Source organism: Suncus etruscus, chromosome 11, assembly GCF_024139225.1.
Source record: "Suncus etruscus isolate mSunEtr1 chromosome 11, mSunEtr1.pri.cur, whole genome shotgun sequence".
NCBI lineage: Eukaryota > Metazoa > Chordata > Mammalia > Eulipotyphla > Soricidae > Suncus > Suncus etruscus.
The window spans coordinates 4,433,558-4,457,828 of record NC_064858.1 but is presented as its reverse complement, the minus strand read 5'-3'; the positions used below and the strand labels follow the sequence as shown (position 1 = coordinate 4,457,828).

The following is a 24,271-nucleotide window of genomic DNA, read 5'->3' as shown; positions in this document are numbered from 1 at the left end:
CCTGGGCATCCCCACCCTTTCGATGGTATTCGATTTATCGAAACTAACGGTGCTCAGGGGCTGCGTTCGGCTTCAGGCTGGGGATGAAACTCAGGCCGCCTGCCCCGCACGGGCTGGGGTCTGCGCTCAGCCGCTCCCTCCCTTCTGCCCCCCAGTACTCGTGGAAGCTGGTGCACCCCAACGGACAAGTACTCCAACAAAGGACTGCCCAGACAGTGCTGAGGAGTATGAACGGGCCACGCGCTATAACTACAGCAGCGAGGAGAAATTTGCGCTTGTGGAGGTGAGGCCTCCCCTGGTCCCCAAACCCAGCAGAGTCGTGTGGCCCTCGGGTGTCCCTCGTAGTTTCCCCGGGCAAGGTGGGCTTGGAGGAGAGAATGAGGGCAGAGGAGGGGTCGTAGGAAGCAAATGCCAATGTTGGAAGAGAACCTGGTCACCACCGGGGTCACCTCTCGCGTGCAAAAGTCAGGGAGTGGCCCCGTGGTGGGGTGTGACTGGGCTTTCCCTGTGCCTCTCCTGAGAATGCCCCACGCTATCCACTGCAGCTTCTTGTCCTATGGTTGTGAGTCCCTCTGACCCCCCGTCAGTCTTTGACTCGGGTGCTTTGTGGGTTTCACCTTGTCCCATGTGGCTCCTTGCGCGCCCCACAGTCTCTTTCCTGTTTTTGGTTTCTTTTTTTGGTTTTTCGGGCCACACCTGTTTGATGCTCAGGGGTTACTCCTGGCTAAGTGCTCAGAAATTGCCCCTGGCTTGGGGGGACCATATGGGATGCCAGGGGATCAAACCTTGGTCCTTCCTTGGCTAGAGCTTGCAAGGCAGACACCTTACCTCTAGCGCCACCTCACCAGCCCCTCTTTCCTGTTTCTTCCTGCTATTGTCTGACATCACATGAGCCATACCCCCAGCTCCAGTGTCTCTGTATTCGTCCATCCATCCCTCATCCCACCTGCCCCTCTGTAAGCACCATCTATTTTTTTGTTTGTTTTTTGTTTTATTTGTTTTTGAGTCACACCCGGCAGCGCTCAGGGGTTCCTCCTGGCTCTATGCTCAGAAATCGCTCCTGGCAGGCTCGGGGGACCATATGGGATCCCGGGATTCAAACCACCATCCTTCTGCATGCAAGGCAAATGTCTTACGTCCATGCTATTTCTTCAGCCCTAAGCACCACCTTTTAACCAGAATTCTCTCTTTTGTGTGTTTTTTTTGGGGGGCGGTTATGGGCCATACCCAGTGGTGCTCAGGGGTTACTCCTGGCCCTGCACTCAGAAATTGCTTCTGGCAGGCTAAGGCGGACCGTATGGGATGCCAGGACTCGAACCCGGATCCATCCCAGGTTGGCCGTGTGCAAGGCAAATGCCCTACTGCTGTGCTATCTCTCTTTCCCAGGAAAGTGGATGATAAAGCCACATCAGTTGTGAATCTGAATTGAATTCTGTTCATTGAATGTACAGGATGTATTTAAGCATGAATTTTACATGTGAGACACTGTCTTCATTTCTTTCCTCTAAGGTTAAAATAATTGTACTTTTGGTAAGCAGTAGCGATAGCATAAGTGGTGGAGTGTTTGCCTTGCATGCAGCCACACCCAGGAGGGACCTGGTTCAATTCTCGGCATTCCATATGGTCCCCCAGCCTGCCAGGGGCGATTTCTGAGGGCAGAGCCAGGAGTGACCCCTGAGCCCTGTCGAGTGTGGCCCAAAAGTCAATCAATCAATTAATCAGTAAATAAATAAAGTTTTAAAAAATGTACTTTCTTGTTAGCAAATGCTTATCAGTACATACTGTTTTGTTTGTTTGTTTAGCTTTTGGGTTCCACCCGGCAGCTTTCAGGGGTTACTCCTGGCTCTATGCTCAGAAATCGCTCCTGACAGGCTCGGGAAACCATGTGGGATGCTGGGATTCGAACCACTGTCCTTCTGCATGCAAGGCAAACACCTTACCTCCTTGCTGTCTCTCTGGTTCCAATACATACTGTATGATCTGCAAGTTTCTTCACAACATACAGTTCACAGGCCTTTCATGTGGGTTACAAACCTTTTGAATGATAAGATTCAGAGGGGAGTTGAACCCAGAGGCTTCTCTGGGTTCAAAAGAGCAAATTTTATTTTATTTTATTTATTTATTTTTTTTGTTCAGACTCGGCAGCACTCAGAGGTAACTCCTGACTCTGTGCTCAGAAATTGCTCCTGGCAGGCTCGGGGGACTATATGGGATACCTGGAATTGAACCCATGTCCATCCTGGGTCGGCTGCATACAAGGCAGACGTCTTGCTGCTGTGCTATCAGTCAGGTCCCAGAAGAGCAAATTTTAACATCACAAGGTTTTTTTACTCTCAGGCTGGACCCTGGGTATCAATTCTGATACAAATTCAAGATTAGCAAGTTTGCTAAGTGTTCCTATAAAGGGCTCCTTCACCTGAGTGAGCAGAACATCTTTGAAAAGAGTAACTTTAGTTTGAGAAGTACAAAGTTATTTTTATGTTTCTCTTGATGCTGACTTTCCCAGATAAAGTGTTATTTAATCAAGATTGTGTTTGCGTGTACTAATTTTGTCATCTGGAGGTAGATGCTCAACTATATACATAGCACAGCAGCAGGGAGATTCTTATTAGGTCAAATAAAAAATTGCAACTATTACTGGATTAAGCTTGAGAAATCCCAACCTCACTTTTCAAGGAAGAGACCTCTCTTTGATGTCTTTTTTCAGCCATCTGCACTGGGGGTGGATGGCAGCGGGCCTTCTGATTTTATTTATTTATTTGGGGGGTTTTTGGGTCACACCTGGTGGTGCTCAGGGGTTACTCTTGGCTCTGTGTTCAGAAGTCACTCTAGGCCGTAGGGGCTGCAGGCGCCGGGCCGGGCTGAGCCGAGAAAGGCCTCACCATCCGCCTCTAGGACTTTATAATTAATAAGTAATGCATGGAGCCAGAGAGACCAGTGGTAGGGTGATTACCTTGCACGCAGCAAACCCAGGACGGACGGTGGTTCAAATCCCGACATCCCATATGGTCCCCCAAGCCTGCCAGGAGTGATTTCTGAGCGTAGAACCAGGAGGAACCCCTGAGTATCGCTGGGTGTGACCCAAAACTCAAAAAAGAAAAAAAATTTAATGCAACATGGGGGACCATATGGGATGTCAGGATTTGAACCACTGTTCATCCTGGATCAACTGCATGCAAGGCAAATGCCACATGGCCGTGCCAGCACTCTGGCCCAATATTTTTATTTTCTTAACACTTTATTTATAGATTAATTGATTGGTTTTGGGCCACATCTAGTGGCGCTCAGGGGTCACTCCTGCTTCTGCACTCAGAAATCGCCCCTGGCAGGCTCAGGGAACGTTATGGGATGCCGGGAATCAAATCCGGGTCCCTTCTGGGTCAGCTGAATGCAAGGCTAACACCTACCTCCATGCTCTCTCTCAGGCCCCGGGCCTTCTGATTTTAACTTTCCTTAAACGGTGGCGGGGGCCCGGAGAGATAGCACAGCGGCATTTGCCTTGCAAGCAGCCGATCCAGGACCAAAGGTGGTTGGTTTGAATCCCGGTGTCCCATATGGTCCCCCGTGCCTGCCAGGAGATATTTCTGAGCAGACAACCAGGAGTAACCTCTGAGCACTGCCGGGTGTGGCCCAAAATCCAAAAAAAACAAAAAACAAAAAACTGTGGCGGTAGTAGGGGTCAGTTCCTGATGCTGGGCCCTGTACCCCCTGGGTCCCCGCAGGTCATCGCCATGATCAAAGGACTGCAGGTGCTCATGGGAAGGATGGAGAGCGTGTTCAACCACGCCATCCGCCACACTGTCTACGCGGCGCTGCAGGACTTCGCCCAGGTCACGCTCAGGGAGCCGCTGCGTCAGGCCATCAAGAAGAAGAAGAACGTCATCCAGAGGTCAGGACCCCCAACACCTCCAGGATGCCCCCCATGTGGCCCCCAGCAGAGGGGCCAAGTACTAGCACATCTGTGACTCTCTCTGAGCACATCTTAGACTTCAGGAGACACAAATATTCCTTCTGGTGCCCCGTCTGTGGGGTCTGTCTCCTGCCAAGCTGCTCCTTCACCCCCAGCCACTGGGGTGTCCTCGTGTTGAGAGACCAGGCCCTGGGGAGGTGGGCCATGCTAGGACCTTCCGAGTGGGGGGACCACATGGGGCAGCTGCCTGAGCCTCACAGGCTGTTGGGGGACGAGGCTTGGCAGCAGCATCTCCTGTGACTCATACTGGTCCCAGTAGCGCCGTCTAGGACATCGCCGTCCTGCTTGTGGTGCCCTCTGAGGCCCTCGTGCCTGGGAAGCTCCATTTATTCAAGGCCTTTCCCTCTTGGGGGTGCTGAGAACCTCAGACCAAGCTGGGTTGCACCTCCTTCCTGGGGCCCCCAAGAGCTGCACACATGTATGAAAATATATGCTCTGTGTGTGTATATATGCCAAGTATGTGTCTTTGTGTCCTGTGCATATCTATAGGTCTGTGTTTGTGTCTCTGTCTATGGTTTTTGTTTTGGGGGCCACACCCGGTGGCGCTCAGGGGTTACTCCTGGCTCTGTCCTCAGAAATCGCTCCTGGGTTTAAATAAAGACATTGTGTGTTTATATATATATATAAATGAAATCGCTCCTGGCAGGCTCAAGGGACCATATGGGGTGCTGGGATTTGTGAATTTGAACCACCGTCTGTCCCAGGTTGGCAGCATGCAAGGCAAACGCCTTACCACTGTCCTATCTCTCCAGCCCCATGTGTCTGTGTTTATGAGTATGGATGTGTCTGTGTATATGACGTGTGTCTGTGTTTGAATGCATCTGTATATGATGAATGTGTGTCTAAGGTGAGAGTGTTTCTGTGTCTTAATATGTGTCTATGAGTTGTGCGCCCGTTTCTGAATATGTTTATCTGTCTTCGGTGAATTTGTGTCTCCCTCTGTGTGTCTCTGTGGTGGCAGCTTAGGAGAAGCTGATTCTCCGCATGTGAGTCCCCACATGTCGCACACTGCCCTGTCCCTGCGTGTCCCCTCCCTTGTCCCCTCACTGGCGGGCACCCCACAGTGTCCTGCAGGCCATCCGGAAGACGGTGTGTGACTGGGAGACGGGCCACGAGCCCTTCAACGACCCTGCGCTGCGTGGGGAGAAAGACCCCAAGAGTGGCTTTGACATCAAAGTGCCCCGTCGCGCCGTGGGACCGTCCAGCACGCAGGTTCCTGCCCCACCCCCGTGCCCCCTGCCTCTCTGTGGGCCCCCAAGAGTTGACCTGGAAGTTGGGGGGTGGCGCAGCTGGTAGTGAGATTCCCCTTTCATCCCCATCCTCCTCCCCCATGCCCAGATGCACAACATCCCATTGACAACACTACTTACATTCTCTGTGTCCCTGTTAACTCCCCATTCCCCCAGTGGACCCTGGGTGCAGTGCTCATACCTGTAGGCGACCGGCTGTCCCCAGAGGGCCTGTTCTGAGACTTTCAAGCATCCTAATGTCGAAGTGTTGCCTCTACCTGCCGCTCGACTCGCCACCTTCCCTCCTTCTTTTCCTTCCTCCTTCCCTCCTTCCTTCCCTCCTTCCTTTCTTCTCTTGTTCCTTCCTCCCCTCCTTTCTTCCTTTCTCCGTCCCTCCTTCCTTCCTTCATTTCTTATTTCTGTTCTTCCCTCCTCCCTTCCTTTCTTCCATTCTTCCCTCCCCCTTTCCTTCCTCCCTCCCTTCCTCCCCTCCTTTCTTCCTTTCTCCCTCCCTCCTTCCTTCCTTCATTTCTTTTTTCTGTTCTTCCCTCCTTTCCTTCCTCCCTCCCTTCCTTCCCTCTTTCCTTTCTTCTCTTCTTTTTTCTTACCTTCCTTCCCTACTTCCTTCCACCTCCTTCCTTCTTCCTTTCCTCACTCCTTTCCTTCCCTCCTTTCTTTCTTCTCTTCTTTCCTCTTCCCTTCTTTCCCTCCTACTTCCACCTCCTTCCTTCCTCCCTCCCTCCCTCCCTCCCTCCCTCCCTCCCTTCCTTCCTTCCTTCCTTCCTTCCTTCTTCCTTCCTTCCTTCCTTCCTTCCTTTCTTCCTTCTTTCCCTTCCTGTCTTCCTTCCTTCCTTCCTTTCTTCCTTTCTTCTTTTTTCCCTCTCCTTCCTTCCTTCCTTCCTTCCTTCCTTCCTTCCTTCCTTCCTTCCTTCCTTCCTTCCTTCCTTCCTTCCTTCCTTCCTTCCTTTCTTCCTTCTTTCCTTCTGTCCTTCCTTCCTTCCTCCCTTCCTTCCTTTCTTCTTTTTTTCCTTCCTTCCTTCCCTCCTTTCCTCCCTCCTTTCCTTCTTCCCCCTCTCCCTCCCTCCCTTCTTCCTCCCTCCTTCCCTGACTCGCTCTACTTGGGCTGTGCCACTCACCTCTCTGTCCAGCCCTTTCCTCCCGTGCCCCCTCCGGCCTGCCGCTGCGCTGTGTCCCGTGCCACTAACTGCTCTCTCCCCGTCTGTCTGTCCGTGTCTAGCTGTACCTGGTGCGCACCATGGCCGAGTCTCTGAGCTCGGCCGAGCTGCTGCGGCAGCTCCGCTCTCTGGGCTTGGAAAGGCTCTTGCATGTGGTAGACGCGTTTCTGAGGCGCTCCTACGCCTTCCCGCCTCTGTTAGCCTTTGGCGGTAAGACTCCCTTCCTTCTCGGGGTGACATTTGGGGGTGTCAGCCCCCCCAATCCCTCTTCCTGGTCTCTCAGGCCCGGCTTGGGCAGGCAGGGCCAGGCAGCGCCGGACGTGTGTCTCTGCTCTGCCGTCGGGGGAACGCGGCGTGGCTAACGGCCTGTGTGTATTATTCTTTCCCTGCCGTTGTTTCCCCCCCTTTCCCGCGTGCCCCCCGCACCCCGGACACGGCAGCTTTACATGGTGCGAACCATGCTTGAGTCCCTCATTGCGGACAAAAGCGGTTCCAAGAAAACCTTGCGGAGTAGCCTAGAAGGACCTACTATTTTGGACATAGAAAAATTCCACCGCGAGTCCTTCTTCTACACGCACTTGATAAATTTTAGCGGTAAGCGGCGGCCGTGGGCTGGCTCGGGCCTGGCATGTTCTAACACCGCTAACACCACCCACTGGCGCTTGGCCTGCTCACCAGACCTCCCCCCAACTCCGGCCCCCTGCACCCCCCCAGAGCGGGGGAGTGTCAGGCCGGGAGGGGCCTAACCACCGGGACTTCCTATCACCTGCTGCTTTCCGTGCAGGGCTGGCCCTGTGACATGAATACAAAGTCTTGCAAATGCCAGGCTGGGTCTGAGATGCCACCTGCCACCCGAGGGACCCAGCACTGAGTATTCATGTGGTGCCTGCTGGGACTGGCCTTGGCCCCTTGGGGGGGGGGTAGGGGGGCGCGTGTAATCCTGCCCAGGGTGCAGCACACTGGCTTGGTGGTGGTGGGAGTCCCCCTCAAGGGCTGTTCGGGTGTCCCCCCCCCCCCCGACCTAAATTCCTCTGATGTGTGTCCTCTGGCCTCCCCCCAGAGACGCTACAGCAGTGCTGTGACCTCTCGCAGCTGTGGTTTCGCGAATTCTTTCTGGAACTCACCATGGGCCGGAGGATCCAGTTCCCCATTGAGATGTCCATGCCTTGGATCCTCACTGATCACATCCTAGAGACCAAGGAGGCGTCCATGATGGAGTGAGCTTTTCGCTGCCAGCTGGGGTCCTCCTCGTCTGCAGGGGCAGGCATTATTAGGGAGAGAGGCTAGCTAGCTAGCTTCATGGTACTCGAGGATGTGTGTGCGATGCTGGGCCTTAAACTTGGGTTATAAGCTGATTTTACTGCTGCCTGGAAGGCTGCCAGGCAGTTCTTAACCCTGGGACTATGGGGGATCCCCTGAACCCCACTAGGAGGGAGTCCAGAGCACAGAGCCAGGATTGAACTCTTGAGTGCAAAAACCAGGGGTGGGTCCCGAGTACAGAGCCCCCAAGAAAGTCCCAAGGACAGAGCCAGGAGGGATTCCCTGAGCACTAAGTCAGGAGCAAGTCCTGAGCACAAAACAAGGAGTGAACCCCTGAGCACCATTGGGTGTGGCCCAAAATCCTAGAGAGACCAAGGGTGAGGAATAGGAGAGGAAAGGAGGAAGACATGTATGGGAAACAGAGGGAGGGAAAGAGAGGGTGGGCAGAGGGAGAGGCCTGAGCTGAGAGTTTAACAGCGCTGAGCTCTTGCGTCCCTCATGACCCCAATGCCCCCCCATGCCCACAGGTATGTCCTGTACTCCCTGGACCTATACAACGACAGCGCCCACTATGCGCTCACCCGGTTCAACAAGCAGTTCTTGTACGATGAGATCGAAGCTGAGGTGAGCTTGATTGCTGCAAGGATGATCCCTTCAGTAGGGACATGGGGGTTTCCCCCTACCTTGTTCCCAGCACCTACCCCCTCCTTTTAATCTCAGACAAATCCAAGTTTTATTTCTCGCACTTACTCTTGTTACTTATGCTTTTCACCACGGTTTTGATTTGGGGGGCTGTAAAATGGAGGGTTGTGTGTTCACAATCCCCAGAGAGGGAGAGGGATTCCCCCGTACTCCAAGTCTGGGTAGGACAAGAGATGCAGGTCCGGCAGCAACTCCAACCGGGAAATAATCCACACACGGTTGGGAAGGAACAGCAGGCCAGAATCTCATACCGTTAGCTGATCACCCACGAACCAGTCGCTCCACCACATGGAACCATGAGCCAAGATGGCAGCTCCCCTCCAGGCTGCCTTTATTGAGATAAACAAAGCCCACCCCCAAGGGGAGGGGAAAAAACAGATGAGGAGGAATGGGGAAACATCTTTTTAATAAGAAAACCATTGGGGGCCGGGCGGTGGCGCTAAAGGTAAGGTGCCTGCCTTACCTGCGCTAGCCTAGGACGGACCGCGGTTCGATCCCCCGGCGTCCCATATGGTCCCCCAAGCCAGGAGCGACTTCTGAGCGCATAGCCAGGAGTAACCCCTGAGCGTCACCGGGTGTGGCCCAAAAACCAAAAAAAAAAAAAAAAATAAGAAAACCAAAGAAACCAATCGAGAGACATCTCATTAGAAGGCAATATGAGGATCAATCCAAAGGCCTCTACCAACAGGGGGCCACACTAAACATTGCTGGGAGTGACCCCCAAAACAAGAGCATGTTTTGCTGCGTATGGCTTTGGTGTCGTCTGTCCTCTGCTCATAATCTGCTTCTTCTCGTTCAGGTGAATCTGTGCTTTGACCAGTTCGTCTACAAGCTGGCAGACCAAATATTCGCCTATTACAAGGTCATGGCTGGCAGGTGGGTGTCTGCTCTGTGAGATCTCGGGGTAAAAGGCCCCCCACTCCAGAGTGCTGGCCTGACGCAGGCCTGTGGTTCCTCCCGTGCTAGTTTGCTGCTAGATAAGCGGCTGCGGTCCGAGTGCAAGAACCAGGGTGCCACCATCCACCTGCCGCCGTCCAACCGCTACGAGACGCTGCTCAAGCAGAGACACGTGCAGGTAAGTGGGGCCTGATCCGCTGGCCATGTTGTGTCTCCCAGGGGTGCCCCGTGGGCCAGCAATTTAAGGCAACTTTTTGAAGTGCTGTAGAGCCAATGACCAAGAGCTCCTGTTGGACAACCCATGGGGTGGGGTTATTTTCCACATGCCCTGGGAACCCCAAAACCCACAGTCTCAAAAGAGTAAAGGAAGGACAGAAGTGATAGCACAGTAGGGAGCTAGTTTGCCTTGCACATGGCAGACCCGAGTTCAATCCCCAGCGTTCCATAGGGTCTCCAGAGCCAGCTGGGAATGATTCCTGAGTGCAGAGTTAGAAGTGACTACTGAGCACTGCAGGGTGTGGCCCTTTCCCCCAAAAAATGAATGAAGGGGCCATAGAAATCATCCAGTGATTAAATGCTGGATTTGCTGCAGACTCCTGGTTTTTGTTTTTTGGGTCACACCCAGCGGTATTCAGGGGTTACTGTGCTCGAGTCACTTTCTGGAGGGAGATGGGCATGGATGGTGGACAGGTTGGTCACTTGACCAATGATTGACAAAAATGTCGTGGGTCCTTTGCTATTCATATCTGAGGTTTCTCCCTCATTTCTCAGCTCCTGGGCCGGTCCATAGACCTCAATCGTCTCATTACCCAGCGCGTCTCAGCCGCCATGTACAAGTCTCTGGAACTGGCAATCGGACGGTTTGAGAGCGAAGACCTGACTTCAATAGTGGTGAGTTCCTGTCACCTGACAGCAGGCCCCATTGAGTGAAGAGAGACAGTTGGAAGTACAGACTGGAGCTCACTTGACATTTGTGCTCCATGGTCAAATATAGACAATCAGGGTCGGGGCTGGAGGGATAATATGGTGGGGAAGGCTTTGGCCTTACATGTGAATGGCCCAGGCTTGATCCCTGGCATTTCATATGGCCCCTTGAGCACTGCCAGGAGTGATCCCTGAATGCAGAGCTAGAAGTAAGCCCCAAGAGCATTGCCACTTGTGGCCCCAAAACAAAACAAACAGAAACAGACGTGGAGGGACCTTTGCTGAGTATCAGGATTTGCATGTACTCTGTTCCTGAATGGAAATGGACCTTAGCCCCTAATTTGGATCTTGAGGTCATTAGCCCTGGTGTGGCAGAAGATAAGGCAGAAAATGAGTGACAGGACAAGACCTATAAAAAAAGAAGTGGCAAAGAACTCGAAGAAGTAAGATGTAGACAATGAAGGTCCAGCATTTGTAACCTAGAAATTCTAAACAAAACCAAAACAGCAGGTAGAGCAAAAACTTAAAATGGATCTTGGGCTGGGGCTGGAGAGATAGCACAGCTGTAGGGCGTTTGCCTTGCACGAAGCCAACCTGGGACGGACCCGGGTTTGATCCCTAGCATCCCATAGGGTCCCCCAAGCCTGCCAGGAGCAACTTCTGAGCATAGAGCCAGGAGGAACCCCTGAGCACCTCAGGGTGTGGCTCAAAAACAAAAACAAAATAAATAAAATGAAGCTTAGGGACCAGAGAGAGCTTGGTGGGCTGGGTGGATGCCATCTGTAGCTGGCACAGCTCTAGGTTGTTTCTCAGAGTTCCTGGAGATGCTGTCTCTGTGCCACCCCTGCAGACAAGTTCAGGGGCCAGCTAGAGCCAAGCAGGATTTCACTGTGGCATCCAGGACTGGCAAGGAGTAGGCTCAACCCATGGCAGACAAGATAGACATGAGTAGAACAGAGAAAGGGCCTGTGGGATAGCCCTGAGGAGGAGAAGTGTCCCCGACATTTTGGCATGGGACCAAACATGTGGCCCCACACACACCAGGCATGGTGTTAATGGCCTCAGCTACCAGCCTACTCTGCCCTTATTTATTTATTTATTTATTTTGGTTTTTTGGGCCACACCTGCTGACTCTCAGGGGCTTCTCCTCCTGGCTATGTGCTCAGAGATCGCTCCTGGCTTGGGGGACCAGATGGGACGCTGGGGGATTGAACCGTTGTCTGTCCTAGGCTAGTATGTGCAAGGCAAATGCCTTACCACCTGCGCCACTGCTCTGCCTCCCCACCCCCATTCTGCCCTTCTCACCCAGTTTTTTGGGGGACACTCTCACAGGAGCTGGATGGTTTGTTGGAAATCAACCGTATGACCCACAAGTTGCTGAGCCGGTACCTGACCCTGGACAGCTTCGACGCCATGTTCCGGGAAGCCAATCACAATGTGTCGGCGCCCTATGGACGAATCACACTCCATGTCTTCTGGGAGCTCAACTACGACTTCCTGCCCAACTACTGCTACAATGGCTCCACCAACCGGTGAGGGCCTTGCTCCCTGTGGAGGCTAAACTCGGGGGCTTCCGGCCTCCCTGGCTTAGCCAGTGAAGCTCTGGGCACCCATTATGATGTGGTCATGGCTGTCCATGTACATGGGGAAGACAGGCTCTGGGGAGGGGGGTGTCCCATCCTGAGTTTTGTGTGTAACTTAGCAGGGCTCTGAGCAGCCTGGTTGGCACCAGTTCCATGATTGTACATTGCGTCCTGTAAGGCCATGTGGGTCCAGGACCAGGTGGGCGTGGGATTCTGCCCCATCTCTCAGACTCCATCCTGGAGTTCTTTGCCTTGACCCTGTCACCAACCGCTGACCTCTCTATCCTCGTCTCACTGAGCATAGGCCTTGTCCTGTCATCGTGTGCCAGGAGACATGCGGCCACACGCACCTGTCTGGGAGCATAGGCGTATAGGAAAGAGGAGAGGGGATGAGAGAGAGAGTGCAAACCTTGCTCAGGTGTACGCATGTGAGGGTTTGTGTGCGTGAGTAAAGGTATATGTACCGGGGCGGTGTGTGACTATACTGAAAGTCTTGTTGATTGGCCCAGAGCTGAGGACTGCCAGTCTCCTTGCCTCTGAAGGGAGACCATGTCCTCTTGAATTCCCCAGGGGAAAGGGATCTCTCATCTAATCTCCTGATTCAACATGATTCTAGGATGATTCTTTTCCAGATTTTTTTGTTTTGTTTTGGGCCACACCTGATGATGCTCAGGGGTTACTCCTGGCTCTGCACTCAGAAATTGCTCCTGGCAGGGTCGGGGGATCATATGGGATGCCGGGATGGAACCCAGGTCCATCCCGGGTTGGCTGCGTGCAAGGCAAATGCCCGACCACTGTGCTATCACTCCAGCCTCTCTCTTCCTGATCTTGTAACCTTTTTCCATTAAGGGTTTTTTGAGTGGAGAATGTGTAAAATTTAGTCCAGTGTCATTTGTGTTGTTACTACTAAGTGTCATTATTTCTGGAGCATAAGGTAATGAAACAGTGAAAATCTCCTATATGTGCAAAAATTTAGTGTTCTGTGCAGATCCTGGGTACTCTTAGGAAATCCTATGTACTATAGGAAAATCCAGTGCATGGGGCTGGAGCAGTGGCACTAGAGGTAAGGTGTCTGACTTGCAAACCCTAGCCTCGGACAGACCATGGTTCAATCCCCCTGTGTCCCATATGGTCCCCCAAGCAATTTCTGAGTGCATAGCCAGGAGTAACCCCTGAGCATCACCGGGTGTGGCCAAAAAAAAAAAAAAAACGAAAGAAAGAAAGAAAGAAAGAAAGAAAGAAAGAAAGAAAGAAAGAAAGAAAGAAAGAAAGAAAGAAAGAAAGAAAAAAGAAAGAAAGAAAGAAAGAAAGAAAGAAAGAAAGAAAGAAAGAAAGAAAGATGGAAGAGGGAGGGAGGGAGGGAGGGAGGGAGGGAGGGAGGGAGGAAGGAAGGAAGGAAGGAAGGAAGGAAGGAAGGAAGGAAGGAAGGAAGAAGGAAGGAAGGAAGGAAGGAAGGAAGGAAGGAAGGAAGGAAATTCAGTGTGATGTGAGAAAATTCTTTGAGCTTTGAGGAAGTCTTGCATACTATGAGAAAATCCTGTAAACTGAGGAAGTAGTGTGAACAATGAGAAAATTCTGTGTGATATGAGGAACTCTTGTGAGAAAGTTCTATGAGCCATGAGGAAATTCTGAGGTTTGAGGAAATCGTGTGTGCTATGAGGAAATTCTGTGAGATGTGAGGCTATCCTGTGAATAGTGAAGAAATCTTAAGAGCGATGAGGAAATTCTGTGAGGTGTGAGGAAATCTTGTGTGCTGTGATGAAATCCTATAAAGTCTGAGGAAACTCTGTGAGACATGAGGGATTCTGTTAGCAAATGGTGGGAACTGTGAGGAAATCCTGTGAGGTGTGAATAACCTCTGATTTGTGCGGAAATCCAGTAGGTCCCGTGAGGAAATCCAGTGAATTGTGATGAAATCCTGTAAAGTCTGAGGAAGCACTGTGAGCTGTGAGGAGTTCTGTTAGGAAATTGTGGGGACTGTGAGGTGTGAGCAAATCCAGGGAGCTATGGGAGAAAACTAGTGAGTTGTGAAGAAATCCAGTGAACTGTGAGAATCCTGGGAGTTGTGAAAAAACGTGAAGTCTGATCAAATCTGTGAGCCTTGACAAGTGCACAGTGAACTGTGAGAAAGTGCTGTGAGGTGTGATAAAATCCTAGGAAGTGTGGGAAAATTCTGTGAGCCATGAGAAAAACCTATGAGCTGTGAGAAAATCCCGTTAGATGTGTGGAAATCCTGGGATCTGTGAGGAAATCTGTAAGCTGTGACAAAATCCTATGAGCTATGAGGAAATACTGTGAGGTGTGAGAAAGTAGTGTGAGCTCTAAGGAAATCCTGTGAAGAGGGAGGAATCCTGTGAGTGTTAGAAATGCTGTGTACTCAGAGGAAATTCTATCACCTGTGACAAAGTCATGTGACAGGAGAAAAGATTCTGTGTGGTAGGAGGAAATCCTGTGATCCTGAGACAATTCTGCGAGCTCTTAGAAAATCCTCTGAATGTGAGGAAATGCTGAGATTTGAGAAATATCCTGTGAGCAGAAATCCTATGTGCTCTGTGGAAATATTGTGTTGTGAGGCAATCTGTGAGTTGTGAGAAAAACATTATCAACGACTAGATGATCCTATGAGCCATGAGGAAATCGTGTGGGCCATGAGAAAATATTGTGAGGTGTGAGTTAGAGTTCTATGAGGTGTAAAGAAATCCTTTGAGGTATGAGGAAATCCTATGAGCGGTGAAGAATTCTTGTGAAATCTGAAGAAATCCCCTGAGGTGTGATAAAATCAGTTGAGTTGTGAGGAAATCTGTGAGGTCTGAGAAAAATCAAACCTTGGTGATATCCTCAAAAACCACAGATTTTTACGCCATTGAAACTTCTCATTCTGGATTCTCAAGTTCAAGGTTGAGCTTCCTTGAGACTTTGGGGATTCCTTTTCTGCATCTTCTGAGCTGGTGGTGGCATCAGTCCTGGGGGATTCCTGATTTGGGGTTGTTTATCTGGGTTCTTGGCCTCTTTAAATACATCATCTATGGGGCTGAAGAGATAGCACAGCAGTCAGGGCATTTGCCTTGCAATCCTGCTGACCCGGGGATGGACCTACGTTCGATTCCTGCCATCCCATATGGTCCCCCCAAGCCTGCCAGGAGCGATTTTCTGAGCACAGAGCCATGAGGAACCCCTGAGCACCCCACCGGGTGTGGCCCTAAAAACCAAAAAAACCAAAGCAAAGCATATATTTCACCTGTATGGTCCACCAGAGTTCTTCCTTGGACACCAGTCATTTGATGCACGCAGTGCGTGGCGCGCGCTGCGCCTAGCAGCGCACTAACACACAACACACACACACACACACACACACACACACACACACACACACACACACACACACACACACACACACACACACACACACACACCCCGTATGACTTCATCATTGTAGAACATCAGTAGTTACCCTTCTTCCAAATCAAGTCCGACTCCGAAGTACTAATGATTTCTCTTTAGCTGTAGCTGTCTGTACACTGAAACCATAACTGAAACCACACACATATGTCTGAAGTTCTGGTTCACAACCACAATATTTACATTTCATTTTCATCATTTCTTTCAACACTTAGTGTCCCTGTTTCACAACTCATCGTTGCTCAGTGCGGGAAATGCTAGAAAATGTCTGTAGGGTTGTTTCAGAATTACTAATCCATACCCTGTGAAACACAATTGAAAGTTTGCACTAGAGAGAGAGATTGTGATTAAAATATTTTGTTTCTGGGGCCCGGAGAGATAGCACAGCGGCGTTTGCCTTGCAAGCAGCCGATCCAGGACCAAAGGTGGTTGGTTCGAATCCCGGTGTCCCATATGGTCCCCCGTGCCTGCCAGGAGCTATTTCTGAGCAGACAGCCAGGAGGAACCCCTGAGCACCACCGGGTGTGGCCCCCCAAAAAAACAAAAAAACAAAACAAAAAAAAGGGGGCCCGAAGAGATAGCACAGCGGCGTTTGCCTTGCAAGCAGCCGAACCAGGACCAAAGGTGGTTGGTTCGAATCCCGGTGTCCCATGTGGTCCCCGTGCCTGCCAGGAGCTATTTCTGAGCAGACAGCCAGGAGTAACCCCTGAGCACTGCTGGGTATGCCCCCCCCCAAAAAAAAAAAAAGATTTTGTTTCCAAGTTATTTCAGAATGCATGGGCTGGGGTCATTGCCTTAAAAGCAAAATCAGGTGCCGGAGAGAGAGCATAGTGGTAGGGCATTTGCCTTGCATGCAGCCAACTCATGATGGACAATGGTTCGAATCCCAGCACCCTATATGGTCCCCCGAGCCAGCCAGGAGCGATTTTTGAGCGCAAAACTAAGGGAACCCCTGAGTGCTGCCAGGTGTGATTCCAAAAAACAACAACAACAAAAGCAAATCAAACAAACAAACAAAAAAAACGGGACAAAATTTACAAACTTTGGACCTTCCCTTGAGGGGCCAGAAAGAAGTGGGGCTGATTCTGTGATTTCCTTGATGGCCTGTTTTTGTGGGGTTTTTTTTGGGGGGGGGGGTTGCGCTTACCCGGAAGTGCTCAGGGCTTACTCCTGACTCTTCAGTAGAAATCATTCTTTGGGGCTGGAGAGATAGCATGGAGGTAGGGCGTTCGCCTTACATCCAGAAGGATGTGGTTCAAATCCCGGCATCCCATATGGTCCCCCGTGCCTGCCAGGGGCGATTTCTGAGCCAACCCCAAAAAATAAAAAAATAAAAAATAAATCATTCTTTGGGGCCGGAGCAATAGCACAGCAGTAGGGTATTTGTCTTGCATGCAGCTGACCCAGGACAGACACGGATTTGATCCTGGCATCCCAGATGTTCCCCCAAGCTTGTCAGGAGCGATTTCTGAGCACAGAGTCAGGAGTAATCTGAGTGCTGCTGGGTGTGGCCCAAAAACATAAAACAAACTAACCAAAAAGGACGGACAGTTTTCTTGAATATCGTGCATTTGGGGGCCATGCGGTAGACCTTCCTTCTGTTCAGGCAGTGACTGTTACATCCCTAAAGCATAAAAGGATCTGGCAAGCTTTGAGCATAGTTGAACAAACTGACTCTCAAAACTCAATGTGACGACCCACAACAGACCTGGGTTTGATCCCTGGCACCCCATATGGTCCCCCGAGCCTGCCAGGAGCGATTTCTGAGTGCAGAGGCAGAAATAATCCCTGATGGGCCCTGGATCAAACCTGGGTCAACTACATGCAAGGCAAGCGCATTCTTTACTGTTCTATCTCTTTGGCCCCACCATTTTTTTTTCTTTTTGAGGATCAAATAATGTACTTGGGAGGAAGATTTAATATGATAACGGACAACTGATTTTTAAAGAACAAGCATTTTGTTACATTTCTGTTTGCTTTTAATTTTTTTTTTTAACTCTTTCTAGGTTTGTTCGGACAGTATTACCGTTTTCTCAAGAGTTCCAAAGAGATAAGCAGCCCAATGCACAACCTCAGTATTTGCATGGATCAAAGGTAAGTTTTATTTTTGTAAATAAACATTCAGATTGTTTGTTTCAGATGCCAGAGCGGTGGCACAAGTGGTAGGGCATTTGCCTTTCACATGCTGACTTGGGACAGACCTCGGTTTGATCCCCAGCATCCTATATGGTCCCCCAAGCCAGGAGTGATTTCTGAGTGCATAGCCAGGAATAATTCCTGAGCGTCACTGTGTGTGGCCCAAAAACCAAACAAATAAACAGATTGTTTGCTTCATGAGGGGAGTGGCTTTGAAATCGAGTTTCCATCTGTTTTTTGTTGGGAATGTGGCTTGCAGGAAAGACACCAGCAAGGCCAAGTAAACTGACTAAACCCCTAGAAACGATCCTCTTAGGAAACTCTAAGGCCATGAGACAAATCTCACTCGATGCGAATCAAATCATGGCTCCATGGCCAAGGTGTTAGTATAGTGGGGAGGCCATTTCCCATGCATGTGGCTGATGTGGGTTCAGTCTCTGTCATCCCATAGGCTTGGTCCCCTGAACCCAATGGGAGGAATTTCTGAGCATCTGTTTCTGCAAGGGCAGCCTCCCATCCATCCTGGAACATCCTGGAACTCCCTGGGGTGTCGTGTTGTCTTAGAGTTATGCTGGTGTTTCCCCCTGGTCCTCTGAGCATGTGTCTCACCCCATCACCTCCCTAGGCACTGAACCTGGCCTACTCCAGCATCTACGGCAACTACCGGAACTTTGTGGGGCCACCCCACTTCCAGGTCATCTGCAGGCTCTTGGGCTATCAAGGAATTGCCGTGGTCATGGAGGAGCTGCTGAAGGTGGTCAAGAGCCTGGTACGTGCTGGGCCTGCTCTTCAGTGCAGGGGTCCAGGATAACTGGAGGGCTTTATCTGCCCCCATCAGACCCTCCATAGTCTTGTTCTCCCGGGTCTTTAACTGACTTCTAGAAAAACTCAGGTGTCAACACTTTCTCCATTCAGCATCTCCCAGGCTAGAGAAATGGCTCCTCTGACCAGTAGCAGCACTCCCTGCCTCCTGTTTTGTGAGGGATCCTGCTGCTCTGTAGGTCTCTTAGGAGCTGATGGGGCGGGAGGGGTAAAAGCAAGAGCTTTGAAAGTGGAAAGTTGTGGGAAGCTGCCCCTTGGTGAACTGGGAGCAGTCTCCTGCCACTCTCTGTTAAACCCTCGGGAGTTGATGGTAACTGGCGAGGAGTGTGAAGGCCCTTCTGCCAGCTGGGCAAGAGTGGCTGGACATAGGAATAGCAGTGGAATCCTCTAGAAGAGTGGGTACAGGAGTCGGCGGATTGTGACTAGATCTCACAATAAGAGAGGAATTTGGCTCTAGCCCGTTTATTCACTCAAAGAGCAGGGATTTTATACATTTACTTTAGCAAGGCATTCTGAGTTAGTAAGGAATAGTTTACAATAGTTTGCATAGCAGGAAAACATGTGGCTTCTGCCCTGTGAAGGCTAGATAATCATCAAAGCATTCTATGGAATTCATTGGGCCAGAGAGATAGCACGGAGATAAGGCGTTTGCCTTCCATGCAGAAGGACAGTGGTTCGAATCCTGGCATCCCATATGGTCCCCTGAGCCTGCCAGAAGCGATTTCTGAGTGTAGAGCCAGGAGTAATTCCTGAGTACTGCCAGGTGTGACCCAAAACCACCCCCCCAAAAAAAATCATTTTTAATTCCTTTCACAAGTCCATCATCTCTAGTGGTTGAGCACATATGTATATGATTCTTTATGGTCAAATAGGTTGTTTTCTTTTTTTGTTTGTGTTTTGGGGGGGTTGGGTCATATCCTTGTGGTACTCAGGGGTTACTCCTGGCTCTATGCTCAGAAATCACTTCTGGCAGGCTCGGGGCACCATATGGAATGCCGAGATTCGAACCACCTGTCCTGTCCTGGATTGGCTGTGTGCGAGGCAAACGTCCTAGCACTCTGCTATCTCCAGCCCCAGTTGTTTTCTTGTTTTGCCCAGGAACCCAGAGAAAACTCTTGAATCTGAACTTATTTCTTTTTTTTTTTTTTTTTTTTTTTTTTGGTTTTTGGGCCACACCCGGCGGTGCTCAGGGGTTACTCCTGGCTGTCTGCTCAGAAATAGCTCCAGGCAGGCACGGGGGACCATATGGGACACCGGGATTCGAACCAACCACCTTTGGTCCTGGATCGGCTGCTTGCAAGGCAAACGCCTTTATGCTATCTCTCCGGACCCGAATCTGAACTTATTTCTCATGATTACCAAGCGATCTATGGGTGCTGGGCAGAGTAACGGGGGGGGGGGGGGTCCTGACCAATGCTGTAAACCAGCTACTGGTGGTTTCTAGTACGATGGATCCAACCTTGTGTGAGTCAGTGTCACAAAGTAGTTTGAGAGTCGGAGCAATCGTACACTTGCTTTGTAAGTGACTGACTCAAATTTGATCCCTGGCATCTTATATGGTCCCTAGAACTTGCCAGGAGTAATTTCTGAGCACAGATTCAGGAATAACCCCTGAACGTTGCCAGGTGTGATCCAGAAACCTCAAAACTATCAGTTTGAGGGCAGGAGAGCTGGTTGGACAGGCTTTGCATGCCTGGATTCATGGACCCTGGAACCGCTAGGTGTGGCCCAGAAAAGCAAACAAAAATCAGTTCAGCCTTCAGCTTGATGAGTCAGAGGGCTGAAGGCCAAGCTTGGCCCTTAGTCTGTTGAGCTCAAGTTTTGTGTGCAAGATGCCCCAGGTTCCATCCCACTCCAGGGCTTGATCCTGGCATTGCACTTCCAGATAAGGCCTCCAATAAACTGGTCAGCGGTGAGGGCATTTGCGTTGCACACACCCAACCTAGGTTCGATCCCCAGCATCCCATATGGCTCCCTGAGCCTGCCAGGAGTGATTTTTGAGCACAGAGCTAGGAGTAACCCCTGAGCACTGCCTCTTGTGAGCAAAACACCCCCCCCCAATCAGTCCAGCTGACAAAATATGGAGGTAGTTGACACCATCATCCCATAATGGACCCTGCTAGCCCCAGACATGTCACTTGGAAGGTGTAACAAGCTGCCTACCCATCCAAGAGGCACCATGGGGCTGTGGCTTCCCCGTGCTCCCCTGGGTCGCACACTCACCCCGTGTCCTCCAGCTTCAGGGCACCATCCTGCAGTATGTGAAGACGCTGATGGAGGTGATGCCCAAGATATGCCGCCTGCCACGTCATGAATATGGCTCCCCAGGTGAGTCTGCTATTGGCCTCCCGCATCTCGAATTTCAGAGCCCAGAGGCAACACCTGCTGTCTCTGAGCCACCCGGTGCCTGGTGACTTTTCTTGGAGGGCTGCCGGGGCTCTGAACCCCAACGATCTCGCAACAGGGCAGGGCTGGGATCTCTGGGAGGCCTTGGGAGTCCCCTGGTTACCTGATTGGGTGGGAGTCAGAGCCATCTCCTTTGTCTTTTATTTTTGTCTTTATGGGTTTGGGGTCCGCAACATTCCAGGTCATTCCTGACTCAGGAATTACTCCTGACATTACTGGGGGCACCATAAGGGAGGCCCCAGGAATTGAACCTGAGTCAGGCCTGTGCAAGGCAAATGCCTTCCTCGCTATACTATCTCTCCAGTTCTGATTTTTCTCTCTCTGTCTTTGTGTGTTTCTCTTCTCTCTCACTCTCTGTTTCTTTTGGGTTTTGGACCACACCTAGCAGTACTCAGGGGTTACTTCTAGTTTTGCACTCGTGGATCTCCCCTGGCAGGCTCTGGGACCTCAGAGGATGATGGGAATCGAACCTGGGTCAGTCATGTGGAAGATGTGCAAGGCAAACACCCTCCCTGCTGTGCTGTCTCTCTGGCCCCTCTTTTCTTTTCTTTCTTTCTTTTTTTTAACGTCAAGGAGGGCACTTGCCTTGGCTGCAGCCAACTTGGTTTTGATTCCCAGCACCACCTGGGGTCGCCTGAGCTAGGAACAATCTCTTAGTTTAGACCCGGGAGTACGGTCTGACTAACCACCACTGGGTGTGGCCTAAAAGCCAAAAAGCAGGCCAGAGCGATAGCACAGCAGAGAGCACCTGGCAGTGCTCAGGACTTAGTTCTGGCTCTGTGGTCAGAAATCACTCCTGGCGGTGCTTGGGGGACCATATGGGCTGAGGATCAGATCCAGTTCAGTTGCGTGCAAGGCAAATGCCCTCCCTGCTGTGCTTTTACCGACCCCCAAAACTCCATTTTTTGTTGGTGGCATATTATGCTATTTAAGGAGGGGACCAGGGAGTCGTCCCAGCCATATTGGGCTAAGCAGGCAGGACAGTTCAGGGTTTGGGGTGGGTGCTGAGGCCACACCTGGTGGTGCCAGGAGTCAGGAGTGGGACTTTGTCCCTGCCAGGCACCTCTCCCAGCTCTTGGGTGCCTCGCGAGCCTGGTGTATTGTTGTATTAAATATTAATTCATAAGTTCTAGTGTGGTGGATGGATGGTGAGGTCTTTCTCAGCCCAGCCCAGCGCCTGCAGCCCCTACGGCCTGGCAAGTCTGTAGGTATCAGGGTAACGGTGAGGAAATGATCCACAGCAGTCAGGTGAAGTTTCAGGAGAAATCAAGCTTTTTTACAAGCCCTAACTACCATGTGCATATCTCACATGGCTTCTTTTTTTTTTTTTTTTTTTTTTTGGTTTTTGGGTTACACCTGGCTGTGCTCAGGGGTTACTCCTGGCTGTCTGCTCAGAAATAGCTCCTGGCAGGCACGGGGGACCATATGGGACATCGGGATTCGAACCAACTACCTTTGGTCCTGAATTGGCTGCTTGCAAGGCAAACACCGCTGTGCTATCTCTCCGAGCCCTTCTTTTTTTTTTTTTAATTTAATTTTTTTTTTTTTTTTTGGTTTTTGGGCCACACCCGGTGACGCTCAGGGGTTACTCCTGGCTATGAGCTCAGAAGTCGCTCCTGGCTTGGGGGACCATATGGGATGCCGGGGGATCAAACCGCGGTCCATCCAAGGCTAGCGCAGGTAAGGCAGGCACCTTACCTCTAGCGCCACCGCCCGGCCCCTAATTTAATTTTTTTATTTAAACACCATGATTACAAACATGACTGAAGTTGGGTTTCAGTCACAAAAAGAATACCACCCCCTCACCAGTGCAACATTCCCACCACCAAATGCACCCCATCTCCCTCTACCCACCCCCACTGCCTTTATTCAAGAGAAGCATTCTACTTCTCTTACTCATTAACATTGCCATGGTAGTTCTTAGTTTTTTGTTTTTGTTTTTGCTTTTGGGCCACACCTGGCGTTGCTCAGGGGTTACTCCTGGCTGTCTGCTCAGAAATAGCTCCTGGCAGGCACAGGGGACCATATGGGACACCAGAATTCGAACCAACCACCTTTGGTCCTGGATCAGCTGCTTGCAAGGCAAACACATGGTAGTTCTTAGTGTAGTTATTTCTCTAACTGCACTCACCACTCTTTGTGGTGAACTTCATATAATGTGCCAGTCTTTCCATCCCTTGTCTCTGGGCATTATTACAATAATGCCTTTTATTTTTCTTAAAGCCCATAGATAAGCGAGACTATTCTGTGTCTCTAATCTCTGACTTATTTGACTCAGCATAATAGCTTCCATGTCCATCCATGTATAGGAAAATTTCATGACTTCATCTCTCCTGATGGCTGCATAATATTCCATTGTGTATATGTACCACAGTTTCTTTAGCCATTCATCTGTTGAAGAGCATCTTGGTTGTTTCCAGAGTCTGGCTATTGTAAATAGTACTGCGATGAATATAGATGTGAGGAAGGGATTTTTGAATTGTATTTTTGTGTTCCTAGGGTATATCCCTAGGACTGGTATAGCTGGATCATATGGGAGTTCAATTTCCAATTTTTTGAGGCATCTCCATATTGTTTTCCATAAACACTAGACTAGATAGCATTCCCACCAGCAGTGAATGAGAGTTCCTTTCTCCCCACATCCCACCAGCACTTATTGTTCTTGATCTTTGTGATGTGTGCCAGTCTCTGTGGCATGAGATGATACCTCATTACCTCATTGTTGTTTTGATTTGCCTCTCCCTGATAATTAGTGATGTGGAACATTTTTTTCATGTACCATTTGGCCATTTATATTTCTTCTTTGAGAAATTGTTTGTTTATTTCTTCTCCCAATTTTTTAAAAAATAATTTCTATTTTGATCAAAGTGGATTACAAATCTTTCACAGTAATATTTTAGGTACATAGTAACATTAAATCAGGGGCATTTCCACCACCAATGTTGTCTTCCCTCACCCCTGTTCTCAGCATACATCCTATATCCCCCTCCTTTGCCCCCACAGACTGCTAGTATAAGTGGTCCCATCTGTGTATAGCTTGTTGTAGATTGGGTATCGATTCTGTTGTCATTGGCTTTGGATTTGGTGTTTAAGTCTGATCATTTTTTATTTCTACTCAATGTTCATATGACTGTTCTCCCCATTTTTGATGGGGTTAGATGTATTTTTCTTGTTGCGGTCTGTCAGTACTTTGTATATTTTTTATATTAGCCACTTGTCTGACGGGTATTGGGTGAATAGTTTCTCCCATTCTGTAGGTGGCTTTTGTATCCTAGGCACTATTTTCTTTGTGGTGCATATATATATGCTTAATATAGTCCCATCTGTTGTATCTCTGTTTCCACTTGTCTGGAGAGTGCTGTTTTTGCCTTGAAGATGCCTTTAGTCTCAATGTCATGTGATTCCATATGTGATTGGGATATTGAAACCTTCCAGCACTATGCTGAATAGAAGTGGTGAGAGAGGGCAGCCTTGTATTGTTCCAATCACATATGTATCTCATATGTGATTGGAATATTCCACATTGTATTCCATATGGTGATTACATATGATCATGTCTATGTGTTCAGTATACCTTATGGTTTCGGGTCTGATATCCAGGTCTTTAATCCATTTGGATTTGACCTTTGTGCATGGTGTTAGATGGGGGTCTGAGTTTGCTTTTTTGCAAGTGGCTAGCCAGTTGTGCCAACACCACTTGTTGAAGAGGCTTTCCTTGCTCCATTTTGGATTTCTTGCCCCTTTATCGAAGATTAATCGATTGTATAT

At 50.0% G+C, this 24,271-nt stretch overlaps 1 protein-coding gene across 1 annotated transcript in view; it reads left to right on the top strand.

The window, feature by feature from the left end:
- The window catches only part of CYFIP1 (cytoplasmic FMR1 interacting protein 1), a 48,992-nt gene that overhangs the window by 15,493 nt on the left and 9,228 nt on the right, over window positions 1–24,271 (top strand). The window contains 15 exon segments of the mRNA XM_049782666.1: window positions 156–176; window positions 178–198; window positions 200–283; window positions 3,723–3,889; window positions 5,035–5,182; window positions 6,815–6,968; window positions 7,435–7,591; window positions 8,162–8,258; window positions 9,136–9,212; window positions 9,303–9,411; window positions 10,005–10,124; window positions 11,490–11,689; window positions 17,146–17,233; window positions 17,901–18,044; window positions 20,335–20,425. Coding sequence (XP_049638623.1) covers window positions 156–176; window positions 178–198; window positions 200–283; window positions 3,723–3,889; window positions 5,035–5,182; window positions 6,815–6,968; window positions 7,435–7,591; window positions 8,162–8,258; window positions 9,136–9,212; window positions 9,303–9,411; window positions 10,005–10,124; window positions 11,490–11,689; window positions 17,146–17,233; window positions 17,901–18,044; window positions 20,335–20,425 — 1,678 coding nt within the window.